The sequence below is a fragment of the Anoplolepis gracilipes genome, chromosome 7 (assembly GCF_047496725.1).
Source record: "Anoplolepis gracilipes chromosome 7, ASM4749672v1, whole genome shotgun sequence".
NCBI lineage: Eukaryota > Metazoa > Arthropoda > Insecta > Hymenoptera > Formicidae > Anoplolepis > Anoplolepis gracilipes.
The window spans coordinates 13,379,559-13,397,139 of record NC_132976.1 but is presented as its reverse complement, the minus strand read 5'-3'; the positions used below and the strand labels follow the sequence as shown (position 1 = coordinate 13,397,139).

Sequence of the window (17,581 nt, the reverse complement as noted above, 5' to 3'; positions counted from 1 at the left end):
AGTCATATATTATTATATATAATTATACATAACTTATATAAAATTTTATATATTTCTATATAATTTTATATGGTCATATATCATATATGATTATACATAACAAATTTTTTACCGGGTATAATTTCTAATTTTAAGAACAACAAACTGATAGAAACACATTAACACCGATTTATCTGCAAGAAGGAGATTTGATAGCAACTTGACAATTCGTGTTGTTATCAATTTGTCATTCACGATTAATAATATATGACAATTATAGACGTTACGAAAAATACTAATAGATTTTAACGTAATGCCATAACATTTTTTTGATAAATGTTTTTTTAAAGATATTATTAAATAAATAATAAATCAATAAAATTTAAACAACTCAAATCAGGATTTTATAAATTAAGGATTTTATTTATATAGAATTAGATTTCTATTTTACATCTCAAGTAAATGTCAAAAAATGATTTTCGGATACTCATTCAGATACTCATCTCTCAACTTTCGAATAATTAGTTCAAGATCTTTCAAGATCTTGAATCTTTTGTGTTGGGAGTGTATCAGAAATTATACTAATAGAAAAATATATTTTTTTATTATTAGCTGTGTTTTGTAAACTTTATATATTCTCATGAAAATTTGAATACAGATACAGATAGTGTATAGTGTGTCACATAGCGGTAAGTGAACGAACTTTATATGAAATCATAAAAACTAAATGTTGTCTCTTTGTCGTAAAAGTATAACAATTTCATATTTTTAATACTTTGTTGATAAGTTATCATTAAAATACTTAATAGCTTATAGAGGAAAGACATATATACAATATGACAACGAATTAGAATCACTATATCTGTATTGTTGCCGTCATGATGTTGTAGACAAAATAACAAACCATTAGTTGATGTCATGTTGCTGATAACATAACGTTTCAGTTTGCTCATTATTTGCTCTTGAAATTTCATCATCTAATTACGTTTAACCACATGTTGCTGCATTTAATATCGCTATCTATTTTAATGTTAGAAAACGTACAGCAAATGTATAACAACATATGTAATGCATTAGTTTACTTAATATGATTAATCACGCTTGGGACGCATGGGTTATAACTATAACGCATTTTTTTACATAGTTACGAGTCCTGTATGTGTAATATACTCATGTGTTATAATATACTGATAAAAGTTACAGAATAGGATTGTAAGTGTTTGATTTTTAATAAGTTGTCAATAGATTTTAGTTACCTCGAGTTCCATTCGAAGAGCCTCGTCAAATCCCATAGCCGCAAATTTAGATGTACAATAATCTACCAATTTAGGAACTCCACATTGTCCAGCCAAACTGGCTACGCTCACGATATGTCCTTTATTACTTTCTAACATCATTGGAAGAAAGGCTTTTACAGTCTGAAAATATATTATGAAAAAATATTATTGTAATTATAGCAATTTTTTTAAAGCATTTTACTAACTTTATTCCATTTATATTTCTATATTGACATTTGTCCATTTCCATCTATTGTGACATTTATTCTATCTATTGATATTTATCACTTTTGATACATAATTTTGAAATATATAAAATTACTTTTTCGTAGTACGCACTTTATTTATGAAAATAGTTTAAATAGCTACAAAAGGATTATAATATAGAATATATAGAAAAAAATAGTCAAAATTGTATCATTTAAAATATTTTTATTTATTATATCTCTTATTTCTACGTAAGTTAATGTTATGTAGAAATTGTAGTTGGCCTACTATTATATCCTTAATTTTTTGTGAAGAACAAATTTATTTGTTATAAACTTTTTTATGAGCGTCAACAAGCTAAATGTAAATCAAACGTAAAAGTAAAATGAAAACAAAAAAACAGAAAAGAAGTAGCGTGATTATTTAAATAAAGATACTAAAAATTTAATTCTCTTGCGTTTCATAACAGTGTAATTTAAAGATTAAAGAAGTTACGTTATTACGTTACATTAAAAAAACGAAAATGTGTGGAATCTCTATGCAATTAAAATAAAAACACTCGGGAATAGAAGATCAAAATTCTAGTTTTACGCCTTTCGCGGGTACTGATATCCTCAAAGGAAAGGACTTCCGAATAGATACATATTATAAAGGTTTTTGATGATGCTCTTTTCAAATTTGGAATTTGACTATAGAAGCTTGACTAATAATGCATTAGTAAATCAAGAAGTATGACTCGAGAATTTCCAGTTTCGTTCTTCTTGGAGCTCATTAGTGCCACGCAAAGATATGTTAGTAACAGACTGGAACGAAAGATATTTGCAAAATATTTACATCCTACTGATACTATGTACAACAAAAAATATATACATTAGATTCACAGTCCAAGCGTTCAGTTATGAATAAGTCGCGCGATTTCTAACATCGTGTTCGGATATGTACATTTTGAAATATTCTCATTGTGAAACGCATACACTTCTTCTGTTACATCATTTTTGAGAAATAAAGAAGTAAAAAGATAACAAAAAAAGTAACAAAAAATAAAAGTAAGAAAAGTTAGTAACTGAATGAATAAATATGTTGAGTGACAGTAGACCTTCACAACAAAATAAAGCGCAACAATACAAAGTCAGTATGCCTAAGTGATGAACGAGTGAATATATCTGAGTGATAGTGATAATAAACTTCCACAACAAAATAAAAGCAGTATGCCCGAATTATGAATGATAATGAAAATTCACGAGCTATGTGCAAGAAAAATTGCTAATGTACGTGAGTAATAATAATTGGTAAAAAATCATGATTTTCAATAGTATCGTTTTTTCCTTTTACCACCACGGTAGTACAATTAACTGCATAGTACAATTTACTGCATTTTGATACTCTTATTTCTTATTATCAATCTCTAAGTTTCATTTCGTGCATATGTGCACATGTATCTACAGTATATGTTACATGTACTATAAAATGCGCGCATATGCATAAAACAAAAAATTTCTATGTTTCTTTATTTGAAAATTATAGTCAAAAAAAGTATAGTTTATTCAAGTATATTCAACATATTCGAAAAAAATCGCAAACAGTACAGAAAGGCCAAAAGATATCTTAAAGATATTTAAAAGACAATAAAACGTCTTGAGGTGTCTTTTAAGCATCTTTTAAAGACATGTGCTGTCTGAAAAGTAATGATAAAAGTAACTATTAATTTCGTTACTTATTATCGAAAAATGTAACAAAGTCGGTCGCCTAGAATCTAAATAGTCGCCTTTTGGTAATCGATTAGAAGATCGACCACCCGGGTGTGAGACTCCGCATGTAACGAGAAACTTCTCCCTATTACGCATCAAAAGAAAGCCACGGTCGCCGAAACATTCGCGGTTTTCCTAAAGCTTTATAGCCTTCGCAATTCCTCTACACAATTAACGCGTTACTTCCCAACCCTGTGAATGACATTTGCATTTTTGACCATTTAAACGCCGGCCATATTGAATCCTTCATCTTAGATTACAGCATTTTGAAATTCTAAGGTCAGATTCGGATTCAGTGACCCAAAATACCCTTAACATATTAGCTTTCCCATAATTTATTCTTTCTTAAAACTTGTTATTGTTATCCTTCTTTTTTTCTAATAAATAACTTATTATCAATGTCAAAAGTAACTCGTTACCATTACCATTATTAAAAGAAGTAATAATTGTTATATCTTCCGTTACTTCTTTTATATACATATAATTTCTTAAAATATAAGATCAAGTTAAGCACTAAGGTTCATATTCTGAACTCACATTTATCATGCCTCTAAATGTTTTTATACATGAGTTTGTATACATTTAGCAGCACATTTAGTGATAATATGAACTCAGAATATGGAAAAATTTTCACTGTATAATCAATACAAAAGATTTTTTAATATTATTTTACATTAAAATAACAAAAATGATATCATTTTGATGTAGTAATGTCGCTATTAATTATTATCGCTACTAATAAATTATTTTGAATGAGAGAAACTTTTAAAAAATTGTAAACAAACTTTTTTAAAAATTTTGTCATGCGCAATGGTCTTAAGCAAATAAAAAAATGTTGATTTGTTTATTATTTATATTTTACTGCTTACGTTTTTAATAAAAGTAGCATGTATAAGAACTTTTTATACATGTTACTCTTCTTACAAAGTAGAAAGAAACAAGATATCGAAAAAATTTTTCAGCGTTTATGTGATGATGTATTCCAACATTTTTATCAATGTTTTTTTGTATGAAAAATTATACCGAGTAAATTTGTAAAAGTAACGATAAAAGTAATTTATTAACTATTAACTTCGTTATTCGTTATCAAAAAATGTAATATATATATTACATTTATTAAAATTGTTTAACGTTGAGCATTAAAATTTATTTAAAAGAAAACAAATTTAGCCAAAGAGTGATGGCAAAAAGACCTTTTTTGGCCCATTTTTTGGACCTCGAATTTCAAACTTTTTTGTATGCCAAATAGTACTATATGATGGGATATTAATCCAGGAGAAATATTTTAAGATGAGCATAGGCACGGTGCTGGAGATATGAAGGGGTGAAAGTGATGGTTTCTCATAATCCATGAAAGTACACGAAACTCGAAAGTGTCTGTACCAAGGAATAAAATATATATAACAAAGTGAAACATATCGTTTTTTTATGGATTTTTTTACGCCGAATTCAAATATGACCTTGTTTTCGAACATGAACAATAGTAAAGTATTTCAACTGTGAGAGAACTTGTGAGTGCGTCATGTAGCGAGACTCTATCTTTCAATTTGAGTATTTCCTCGGTAATTGAATTGCTTCAAAGACTTGGTCAGTGATTAATAGGGAACGTATTTTCAAGGTGCTTTATAAAGCACCACTCCCATAAATGAAATAGCGGTGAATAGTAGATTGTTCATTCTCTGAACAATGAATCATAGATGATCCATTCGACAGAAAATACCCTCAATATTACGTGAACTTCAGGCACGCATTCTTTTTTATGCAATACATCCTGACTGAAAAACATCACTTTCATCTCCTTGTATCTCCGGAACCGTGCCTATGCTCATCTTGAAATTTTACTGGAATTAATATTTCATCTAATAGTACTATTTGGCTTGAAAAAAAGTTTGAAATCGAGGTCCAAAAAATGGGCCAAATTTGCCATCACTTTTTATAAAATATTTGAAATGACTTCCACCGATTCTAACGCATTCCCGTACACCACGAATTGATGTACCCGCCATAATATCCCAGAAACATTTCTTATTTGTTTACAGTAATAAATAATTTTTTTTAAGTAATTGTTCTCTCTTTAATACACAATTTTGCATTATTTTAAAAATCATTATTCAATTATTACGAATAAAGAGTATGGCCGGATAAGGTAGGCAAATCTGCCCCCGCACGTATCAGGTCCAAAGTAAAACAAAAACAACAGAAATCCAAAACCAACAGAATTCAGCCGCAGAGTGATCAAATCGCTGGAGAGAGAGCTCAATTCACTCGTCATCGCTGGAGCCGTCTGCGCAGCGCTGTGCAGCACGGTACAGGGCGGTATTGCGTTCATGAATTTTATTTTTTTTAACTATGTTGCACCACACTGATTTATTTGGCAAAAATATATGTAAAAATAGATAATTCAAAAATGTTTTTGTAAAAATATAGTAGGTGTCACTCAAAAATATCCCCTTAAAAAAAATTTAAAAAGAATTCAAAAATTTTTTTCACCAATTTTTTTTTCGTCAGAAAAATGTTTTAATTTTTTTGAACAATTGCTTCATTGATCTCCACAACATATATTTTTTTCATGAAAATTGGTTTAGTCGTTTTCAAGAAAAATTACTTTTTTAATTTTTTCCCCCCTTCATAACTCCCACAAAAATACTATTTTAAGGTAAACATAATTTTATATTACATTGGTGTCAACTTATGACACTAATTTGGATCTGTTGTACGTGCAGGGGCAGATTTGCTTACCTTATCCGGCCATACCCTTTACTTTCTATCGATCAAATGTGTTTTTCTTGAAAACAGTTAGTTTTAATGAAATGAAACAAGATACTTTTTTCTTAGAGAAAGATGTAAAGAATCTAAAAACATAATTTAAATATAAAAAAGCCTACCGGCTTTAAAGTTTTGTAAGTTAAAAGAGTGATCTGATTTTGGCTCTTTGAGATATAAAAAATCTATCACATTATGTTAAAGATTTTCATTTAATAATAAAAAAAATTCTTATACATTATTAAGATCTACAAAGTAATATAAAGTTATTTAAGAAAAATAATTCTCAAATTTAAACTTTAGAGACAAATATCTCGGCAGAAATGCATTATAAAAAAAAATTTTATAGGAACATATGGGGTTGTTTTTATCTGCTCTACATGCCCACAAGAAATTGCCTATCTTTACCAGGATACCCTATATATACAGGATGTTTCAAAAGATAAGGCCAATCAACCAAGTAGGAGATAAAAGGGGACACTGACAATGAGCAGAACAAATAATGTTAATGAACTTTTTTACTTTGACTATGGTTTAATAGATACAGCGCTTTGTAGGGTGTACGAAAATGTGGAAACTTCTTAATATTTCAAAAAATACGCAATTTTGAAAGAAATGTTTTATACAAAAGTTATGGAGTTTTAAGTAACGCATTATGTAGTAGTATTAGTCTGAGTGGCGTCGCCGTCGCCAAGATCAGATCAAGATTACCTTGAATAATCAAAACAAAAATGTTCATTAACATTATTTGTTCTATTCAATGTTCTCTTTCACCTCCTACTTGATTGACCTTACCTTGTGAAATATTTTGTATATATATATATATATATATATATACACAAAATATTTCACATATACATATATATATATATATGTATATATATGTACATATATATATATATATATATATATATATATATATATATATATATATACAGGGTGTCCCCGAATTAGCGGATCAACTTTCGTAAATAGATAAAGCGTGTTAAACTGAAGAAAAAAGCGCGAAGAAACCTCCCAGTTGTATGTGTCTCTTTCAGTACGTCCTTTGTACATCCTTTTTAGAACGCTCCGCCTACTGTCTCGCCGCGTGTCTAGTATTAAATAACAAGTGGGAGGCTTCTTCGCCCCGCGCGCTTATCCTGGCACGAATTGGTCGATCTTTATTAATTTATATCTCATTAATTATTGCGAATTTAGCAAAATGATATGACTTTTTTCTTCAGTTTAACACACTTTATCCATCCATGAGAGTCGATTCGCTAATTCGGGGACACCCTGTATATATATATATATTGTCTGAGAATTTGCTCAAGAATATGTCATTTTAAAGACATCAGATTGTATTAAATCACCTGTGTATATATATATACAAGTGATTCAAAACAACCTGATGTCTTTAAAATGACATATTCTTGAGCAAATTCTGGGACAATATATATATATACAGGGTGTCCCCGAATTAGCGAATCAACTCTCGTGGGTGGATAGAGCGTGTTAAACTGAAGAGAAAAATCTTATATCATTTTCTTTAAAATGACATATTCTTGAGCAAATTCTGAGATTTTTCCTTTTACAAAATTTTATCTGAAGCATAGTTTCTGAGTTATAATTGAAAATAATTAGCTATTTACGAGCCAAGTACAACGGGCAAGTAGGGACGGCGCAATACGTCATAAAACAAATAACTCCTCTAGACGGCTAATAATATTACACAATAATAATTATTATTGTACAATATTATCGTTTGAAGTTTATTGAATTATTATCGCATTCTATACGATATTATACAATATTGTTGACCGTAGGGAGGACATTAGTCTGATGACGCGTTGCACCGTTCCTGTATGCCCGTTGTATCCGGCTCGTAAATGGCTAACTATTTTCAATTATAACTCAGAAACTAAGCTTCAGACAAAATTTTATAAAAGGAAAAATCGTCTTAAAATTCGCTCAAGAATATGTTATTTTAAGGACATCAGATTGTTTTGAATCACCCTGTATATAAAAGAAAAAAAAAAGAAAATTAGTAATTATTAGATTAATATTATTAATTAATAAATACATTATTTAATGAATCTGTTACTTATTTTCTAATTTTCTAATCGTGTTTTGTCAAACGCGAATACAATTAGGAATCAAACAATAACATATATACAACGCAAATCAAACTATAAACTATTAGTCTCAACCAACAAAACAATATTTTTTGTTATTGGTTGAGAAAGCATTATCATTTTAAATGAATAACTAATAATTATGCTGTGCGAATATTTGGAGACAAAGCATGTGAATTAGGTATATTTCGATATGCATGCACACACAATCTTTATCATCTACAATTGTTATCGTTATTATTGCAACCTGATAATAAAAATAAGTTTTTAAACGATAAAAAAGATGAAAAAATAATCACGAAACGAAAATTAATAAAATAAATTTAAATAAAAAAAATGAAAAAGATTATTCACAATTAAAATTATTTTTTCTGCAATTATGTAAAGATAATTAAAATCTCCTTTCTCCAAATGCACATATTTTAAAAATTTTAAATATTAAAAATGTATTTTACATTTTTTTTAGTTAAACTAAATAATAAATTTGTGTGTATGCGTGCGTGCGTGCGTGCGTGCGTGCGTGCGTGCGTGCGTGCGTGCGTGCGTGCGTGCGTGCGTGTGTGTGTGTGTGTGTGTGTGTGTGTGTGTGTGAGTGTGCGTGTGCGTGTGCGTGTAGATCTTATAAAAATAAATGTTTTTGTATAATGCATATTTTTTAAGATTCTGTATACTTATAATGTTTTTTATTAAAAAGTTTATAAATGTTTGTGTTTTTTAACAATGTTTCTAATTTGTAACATTTGTTTTCATAAGAAATGAAAAATTTTAGCCAAAAGATTCAGTTTTTAGATTACTTTTCGGTTAAATAGATGATAACAATGGTATATAAACTCACTGAACTAGCACGAATAATACATATGACACACGAGCGAATGGAATCGTCACTGAAGTGCAGAAGAGCATTGGAAAGTGAATGGCAAGATCTAATCGAAATGATCATGACATCGAGATGTAAAAGTCTACCATTGCTGTCGCACGAAGTTTGCTTCACGATATTGTTAACCCACTTTTACGTTTGCCTTATTATGCTTAAGAGGATGTTAGACTACTAGCCGAGTTCTAACCTAACAAAACAATATATTTGCTTAATATAAAAGTTGCAATTTATACACATAAAATAAAATAGGTTCTTCGGGGTCAGAATTACATGAAAGAATATTTGTAAACTTTTAGAAATGAGTTTAGAAGCCAAGATGAAACAAATTTTGTTACAGAAAATGTGCGGCAACAATAGAATAGATCTTATGGTCCACAGTTGCTACACATCATAGTAATTTTTAATATAAAATTTGTTTTCGTGTACTGTTATTCCCAGTCACGCTACTCACGTGTGTTTAGCATGGAAGGGATTTTGCGCGATTTCGAGGTTAGTTCTTACCAGAGTTAGGAAAGTTACTTTATAAAAGTAACTCGTTACGGTTACCATTCTTTTTTCTAAAAAGTAACTCGTTACCGTTACTGTTACTCAAAAAGTAATGAATTTCCGAGAGGTGGCGATTAAATAAAACTCGAACGAATTCGACATTTCTAATCGGATTTGAACCCGGAATCTTTGGCACAGTGAGCCGACACGCAATTTACTGTGCCATGATCGCCACATATACAATACAAACTTTATATAAAAATGTATTAATACAAGATCAAATTTTTACACTAAACACTAAAAATTTTTAAATATTATTTTATATTAAAGTAATCAAAATGATATAATTTTGATAGTGCTATTGATATATTGATAAAGTGTGTAACAATTTTTACAATAATAAACTGTTTTAAATAAGACGAACTTTTGAAAAATGTAAACAAACTTCCTTAAACACTTTTAGATTCTGTAAATGTAAATAAAATAATTTTCTTATTGTTAGTTTCAATAGATTTGTAAATATGGTCAAAATCAGTTTCTTCATGTTTCTTTAATTGTTTTATTTTAAAGGTTTAACACAATACAATAATTTTTATAGTATAGAATTTTTGACTAATCATTGAATTATCTGTCCACTTAAATATGTTTACTATAAAATAGAGAGAGATTCCAGTAGTTGTATGTGCATTGAAATACTCTTATCAATCCTACGTTCCATTTCAGATATGTACACATATATCTATAGCATATGTACACATATATCAATAGCATATGTTAAATGTAAAAAAGTATGCAATTTGTAACATGCAACTACATACTTTTTTTTAAAGATAACGATGTAGTTTCCTTACACCAATTGATTTGTCTCATTATTCTATGCATAAAAGTATTAGGGTAAGATTATCGAAAAACAAATATTTTAAAAGATATTTTGTATTTTATGTCAAAATGCTGAAACTTTTAAGTCTTATAACTCGAAAAGTTATTAGTGATAAAATACTTTATCATAGTGTTTTGGAAAGCTCTCGAGGTAAGCTATAAGAATATGCAAAAATATATAGGGTGTCCCATTTAAAAAATTCAAGGCGACCTTTATATGACCTTCAAACGATTATTTAAGGTCAAACTAATGGTACCATCTTATGGCCCCCTCGAAACCATACAACTCTTGTCTGATACATTTTTGTCTGCTGGGCTCAGTTTTCGAGATATTTTACTGTCCAAGTTAAAATGGGACACATTGTATGGGACAAACTGTATACATATTGAAATAGCTTTATTCTTGTGTAATCACTTTTTTGTAATATGATTTATAATATGATTAAAACTACACGTGCGCCTGCTATTACTTCCATTCTCTTAATTCTTTTTTTTTATTTTATATTATATGTATTTTTTATTTTATCATGTTTAATTTATTTTTATGTAGCAAACATTTTAAATAAAATAAATTTTATTAAATTTTAAACAAAATGTGTAAAATGTTAATTTTAATAAAATATATTAATAAAATATTAATACATTTTTTCTATATTTTATGTACAGAGATTTATAAATCGATTAAAGTAATATTACAAAAATATAAATGAACTATCCAAAGCAATATTATATTATCTTGTGTAATGAAAATATATTATTATGAAAAAAATTATTTTATTCTGACTCGCGCAAATAATTAATAATAAAACATACTAAACAAAATACAAAGAAATAAAATCAATAAAATTACATTTTGTCAAAAATTGAAAGCAAATAAAAGTTTACAAACGTATCGTCCGCTAAGGAATTTAAATTAAGGAATTATTTGTGTTTGGCAAGCATAATGTTGGTCGGTGTATGTCGCAACGAGACTACAACATCGCTTGTACCTATCTGACCGGTTCTTGCACCTGACCGGCGGCAACAAATAGGAGAAACGAAATGAAATGTCCGAATCTCTCACCGCCAATTCTTCGCAATATATGTGCACACACACACACACACACACACACACACACACACACACACACACACACACACACACACACACACACACACACACACACACACACACACACACACACACACACACACACACACACACACACACACACACACACACACACACACACACACACACACACACACACACACACACACACACACACACACACACACACACACACACACACACACACACACACACACACACACACACACACACACACACACACACACACACACACACACACACACACACACACACACACACACACACACACACACACACACACACACACACACACACATATATATATATATATATGTATGTATGTATGTGTGCATGTTTATTTATACATGTACATATATATTCTCCTAACTGTATTCTGATAACTGGATATTATATTTTTGAATTATTCAAGGTTTTTCAATTTAAATCAAAATTTCAAACTTGCAACAAATCGAATAATTCAAAACATTGCTTATGTTATCGCGGTTATGTCACATTATTTCGAAATCGGTTGCAAAATCTCTTATTGTAAAACTTATGAGCAAGAGAGTTAAGAATATGCAAAATTTCTTGTCTAAACAATATTTTGGTTTCGAGTATCTTGTTTTGTCATAAAATAATTTTTAAATTATTAATATCTTTCAAACAATTAATATATACATACATAACAACTAATATTTCTATATATTTCAAAAAGTTTCAAAAAACAAAGTCATATTTTCTAATCGTCAATATTATCTAATCTTTTCAGTGTTTATATATAAATAATATAATATACATTTAAACTTTCACTAGCGGATTAACTTTGAATGATTTTTATTTACCCAAAAGTGGCTCATGATGTTAACATCCATTGTTCTAATGATAAGTTTGTCCGGAGTGTCCAGCAATTTCGTTCCCGTAACAATACCCGCATTATTAATAAGTATTGTTACCTAAAAGTAAAAGCACAAAAAAGATTTATTCTTGTCTAAAATAAAATAGGTATTATTTTGTAACACAACAAAAGTTATATATTACAAAAGTTAAAAACGAAAAATAAGGAACTATATGTATATAATATAGTCTTACGGTAAGAACTATATACATATAATGTAATTGTAATGTATTATAATATTATCTTGTATATACACATATATTATGTGTGTATATGTGTTTACTTATATATATGTATGTTTATTCTTTGCAATAATTAGATAAAAACTCATTTTTTAATTATTCAAGATTCATTATTAAACAGAAAGAACGGATAAAATCACGAAAAGATTTCTTTTCTCGCAGATCTTAAAACAAGTCAAACTCACATTTCGATCTAACATCACAATCGTTATGCAGTAATATAGACTTTCACAATGTCATCCGCAGAAAAGTACTCGTTGAATAATGCCTCGTCGAATCGCGAATTATTTGTCTTTTAACAACACATCTTTTTTGCATTCCATTGAATATTTACATACGATCTATTTATATTGTCAAGGTTAATGTACATCTGTACAAATCCTTTCTATTTTTCAACATAAGAATTAAAAAATATATTTTACATAAAAAGAAAATGCTTTTTAAATTAGATATTATTCCTAGACGAGTTTTAAGCAAGAGAAAAGAAAACATCACATATGACTCTCACATATATCTTTCTTTTACTATATGGTTTAACATCGATATAATTTTGGTGAATAAACAATTTTTATCAATATTGTAAATAGAAAAGTTTTAATCAATTTTTGAATGCGATTCAATTAATAAAGTTTAAATATACATTATTATATATTGTTATTATATAGTTTTAGAGTACATTTACGTATCTGAACTCAACAAAATTATATTAATTTCAAACTTTATATATATATATATATAAGATATTTTAATTGAATTTTTCCAGACAAATATCTCGAAAATATGAAAAATATGGAAAAACATTTCACATAAAAGTTGTTTGGCTCGAAAAAAAGAAAAGATAAGGATATTAAATTTGACCTTAAGCGTATGTGCTAGGCGATATGAAAGTTAACCTAATTTTTTTAATGGGCCTCTACCTTAACCTTTTTTTATAATTAATTAATATTTATACTTTAATATTAATTTTATATGTAAATTGAGTTCTCATATTCAATGTAAAAAGTTATAAATTATATGATAGTGAAAAATTGAATAGTTTACAAAACTTTTATACTTTAATTTGATGTAACTTTACACAAATTATGAAATAAATATTTTGTAAAATATTCATTGTCTGGTTAGCTTGCTTCAATATTTGTATGCATAGAATAATAAGAAAAATTAATTAATGTATATGAAGAAAATACATAGTTGTCTTTAAGAAAAAATATGAATTCGCAACGCGTAGCTACATATTTTTTCTTAAATTTTTTCTTATATTAACATTTTAATTTATATATATACAGGTTGTCCGGTAATAATCATCTGACCTTTCATGAGCAGATAGAGTAACTCAAACCGCATAGGAAAGTCCTCCACCATTTTGCGATTTGCGCAATAATTATTAAACTATTAATTAAAAATGCTCTGCATATGAGCGCGCGCCACATATAGCGCTCGGCGTACGCTGAACGTTTTTAATTAATATTATATATTTTAATAATTATTGCAAAAATCGCAAAATAGTAGAGGACTTTTATGTTAAGTTTGACTTGCTCTGTCAGTCCTAGAGAGGTGGGGCGATTATTATCGGACACTTTTTATATATATATATATATATTATATATATATATGTTAAGTTTGACTTGCTCTGTCAGTCCTAGAGAGGTGGGGCGATTATTATCGGACACTTTATATATATATATATATATATAAAGTGTCCGATAATAATCGCCCCACCTCTCTAGGACTGACAGAGCAAGTCAAACTTAACATATATATATATAATATCGTTCGCTGAGCATTTTTAATTAATAGTTTAGTAATTATTGCGCAAATCGCAAAATGGTGGAGGATTTTTCTATTCGGTTTGAGTTACTCTATCTGCCTATGAAAGGTCGAGCTATTAGCTATTATTGCCGGACACCCTGTATATACGCACACGTATATGTGTAAAACGATTACTAGTAGAATACAACTACATTAATAAAATATTGATGTCAATATTATGTTTACATACACATATGCACACACACGTGCACGTACATACGCATACGCACACATACATATATGCAGGGTGATTCAAAACAACCTGATGTCCTTAAAATGACATATTCTTGAGCAAATTCTGAGAAAATTTTTCCTTTTAAAAAATTTTGTCTTATATATTATATATATATGTATGTATGTACGTATGTATGTACGTATGTATGTACGTATGTATGTACGTATGTATGTACGTATGTATGTACGTATGTATGTACGTATGGACAATGTAGAGTATATTGAGTCTATCTTAATATTTCTATGATTTAGCATCAAAAAGATCACGATTGGTATTCTCTTTCTTTTTCTTTTTTGTTAAATTATTACCTTGCCGATTTCTTCCTTGATGATTTTGGCTTTTTTATATACATCCTTCCGATCGCATAAATCGCAAACATAACCGTAGCACGTACCTCCGACTGCTCGGACCAATTTAATAGTTTCTTCAATGCCTAGAATCAAATAGAAATTTTTAGTACTGCATTTTTGCACTTTGTTTGGCACATATTTCAATAATGATAACTACGTAGTATTTATTGTGTTCATAAAAAAAAATTATATTGTGAAATATAAGTAAAACATTTTAAATTGCAAATTACTGATGCAGAAGAAAAAGAGAAAGGCAGTTTTTCAATATCTCATGAAATCATCGCTACTTTCTTGCTAATTTAGATTTATTCTATTATTACACGCGCGCGGGACAATATTTTATTTTATAAAGAATAGTGATACATCATTACGATCTCTTCAAAACGTTTTTAATTATATATTGCATAAATGTAACAATTATATCTAACGTTAAAAATAATATTCTACATAAATATAAATATTCCACATAAAATCGTGAATAAAATTTATAATAATAATTACTTATAAACTTTGTAAGGATTAATAATTTTCGCAGTTATCTTGTAAAATAATATAATAATTATTTAATTAGAAAGATTCATACATTTCTTTATAATAACATACATTATATTAATATTTTTTATATCTAAGTAATTATTACATTAAAATCTTTTATAAAAAAAAGTACACAAATATATTACCTTTATAAGATAATATGTATAAAATTTAAATATATATAATATATAAATTATATAACATATGCTATGGAAAAATTTTTAGATAGAACATTTTAGCCGTATAACTTCTTTTTCGTTGTCTGCTCGTCTAAATAGCAACTGCTCTCTTCACACACATCTGTTAGATAAAAAATGCTAATGCAATCATTTCTCATGATACTTTCACTCCTCTACAATCGATTTCTCTTAATAATACTTAAAATATATAAGCATTTATTAAGAAATTTTTTGTTTATATTTAAAATACAAAGACGAAAAGGTATAAAAATAGTTATTTAATATTGTTAATAAATTAAATTTGCAATGCATCTGTTTTGAAAATTACGAAAATAACAAAGTTAATTTAAGTCTACACACACACACACACACACACACACACACACACACACACACACACACACACACACACACACACACACACACACACACACACACACACACACACACACACACACACACACACACACACACACACACACACACACACACACACACACACACACACACACACACACACACACACACACACACACACACACACACACACACACACACACACACACACACACACACACACACACACACACACACACACACACACACACACACACACACACACACACACACACACACACACACACACACACACACACACACACACACACACACACACACACACACACACACACACACACACACACACACACACACACACACACACACACACACACACACACGCACACACATACGTGTGTATGTGTTGTATATAGTCTTATTATGTCTAAAATTCACGATAAATTTAAAATAATACCATATATTACACAGTACGTTTATAGGACATAATACTCGTTTCGTATCTGACTTTTGTAACGCTTAACCAGTTTGCAAACCTGATTCAGCAGATCAGGTATACCTGTAGACCTTGAATATTGTGCCACTTTTGCTATCGAGGCAGGGTTTACAGTACACTTTACATCGTTTTTCATTAAAAGAAATATCTGAGGACCAAAAAATTAATTTTGTTTAAGATGCAACTTAATTGACAAATATTGAAATGTTTAAAATTAAATACGCAAGTTAAATATGTATGATAGTATATACAACTGCATCTTATTATAGTAAAGCGAGTACTTCAAAGTGAATATTTCAAATATATAATTATAATTATTACATTAAGCACAGCCGTTTATAATTAGCGCCGAAAAAATTGACGTGTTACTTCTAAAATATTTATGAAATAAAAAAATAGATTCTGTGTAAAGCGGTCTTCTGTTGTAACATTATCCAAAAAAGAGATATAAATAATTATACAGAAATCTCAACAGAGAGATTAAATCGATAGATTAAATTATAATTTTATTAGTTTTATTATATTTTTAAATTTAATAGTCACATATATAAGTAGAAAACATAGTAACTCGAAATTGGAAATGCATTGTTAGTAATTATAGTGATATCTACATAATTTTTTTTTACATTAAATAAACATCATCACATTACATCTATATATTGTGGTAGAAATATGAATATCTCATTAGTTAATTTTAGGTATCATTGCTGTCAGTAAACATTGATAGTAATTAAGAATATAATAATGTAACTATTGACATTAACAGTAATTGATTAGAAGGATAATAATAAAAGTTTTTAATTAAAATAATAACTTTTGCTTGACACAATTTGATCTTGTCAAACATTACTAAATATAAGAGAAGTGAATATTTATTTACACCTTGTCTTGATAAAAAAAAAAGATTATTTACTATATATAATTCTACAATATCTTTTAAATCTTTTAATAATTTCCTCATTTTTCTTTTTCTACGAATAGTGCATTCGTGTGCAGATTTGATAAACTGTTAACATAATTAGTAATTACATAATATTAATTGTTAAGATATTCTGTTT

At 28.5% G+C, this 17,581-nt stretch overlaps 1 protein-coding gene across 2 annotated transcripts in view; it reads right to left on the bottom strand.

Annotated features, from left to right (window-relative positions):
- Positions 1-17,581, bottom strand: part of LOC140667689 (short-chain dehydrogenase/reductase family 16C member 6-like) — a 40,117-nt gene that overhangs the window by 8,894 nt on the left and 13,642 nt on the right. The window contains exons 3-5 of one of the 2 annotated variants that reach the window (XM_072895843.1): positions 14,916-15,040; positions 12,269-12,379; positions 1,236-1,397 (exon numbers count right to left, since the gene is read on the bottom strand). In XM_072895843.1, coding sequence (XP_072751944.1) covers positions 1,236-1,397; positions 12,269-12,379; positions 14,916-15,040 — 398 coding nt within the window. The remainder of the gene's footprint in view (positions 1-1,235; positions 1,398-12,268; positions 12,380-14,915; positions 15,041-17,581) is intronic. The other variant, XM_072895844.1, reaches the window with a different exon arrangement.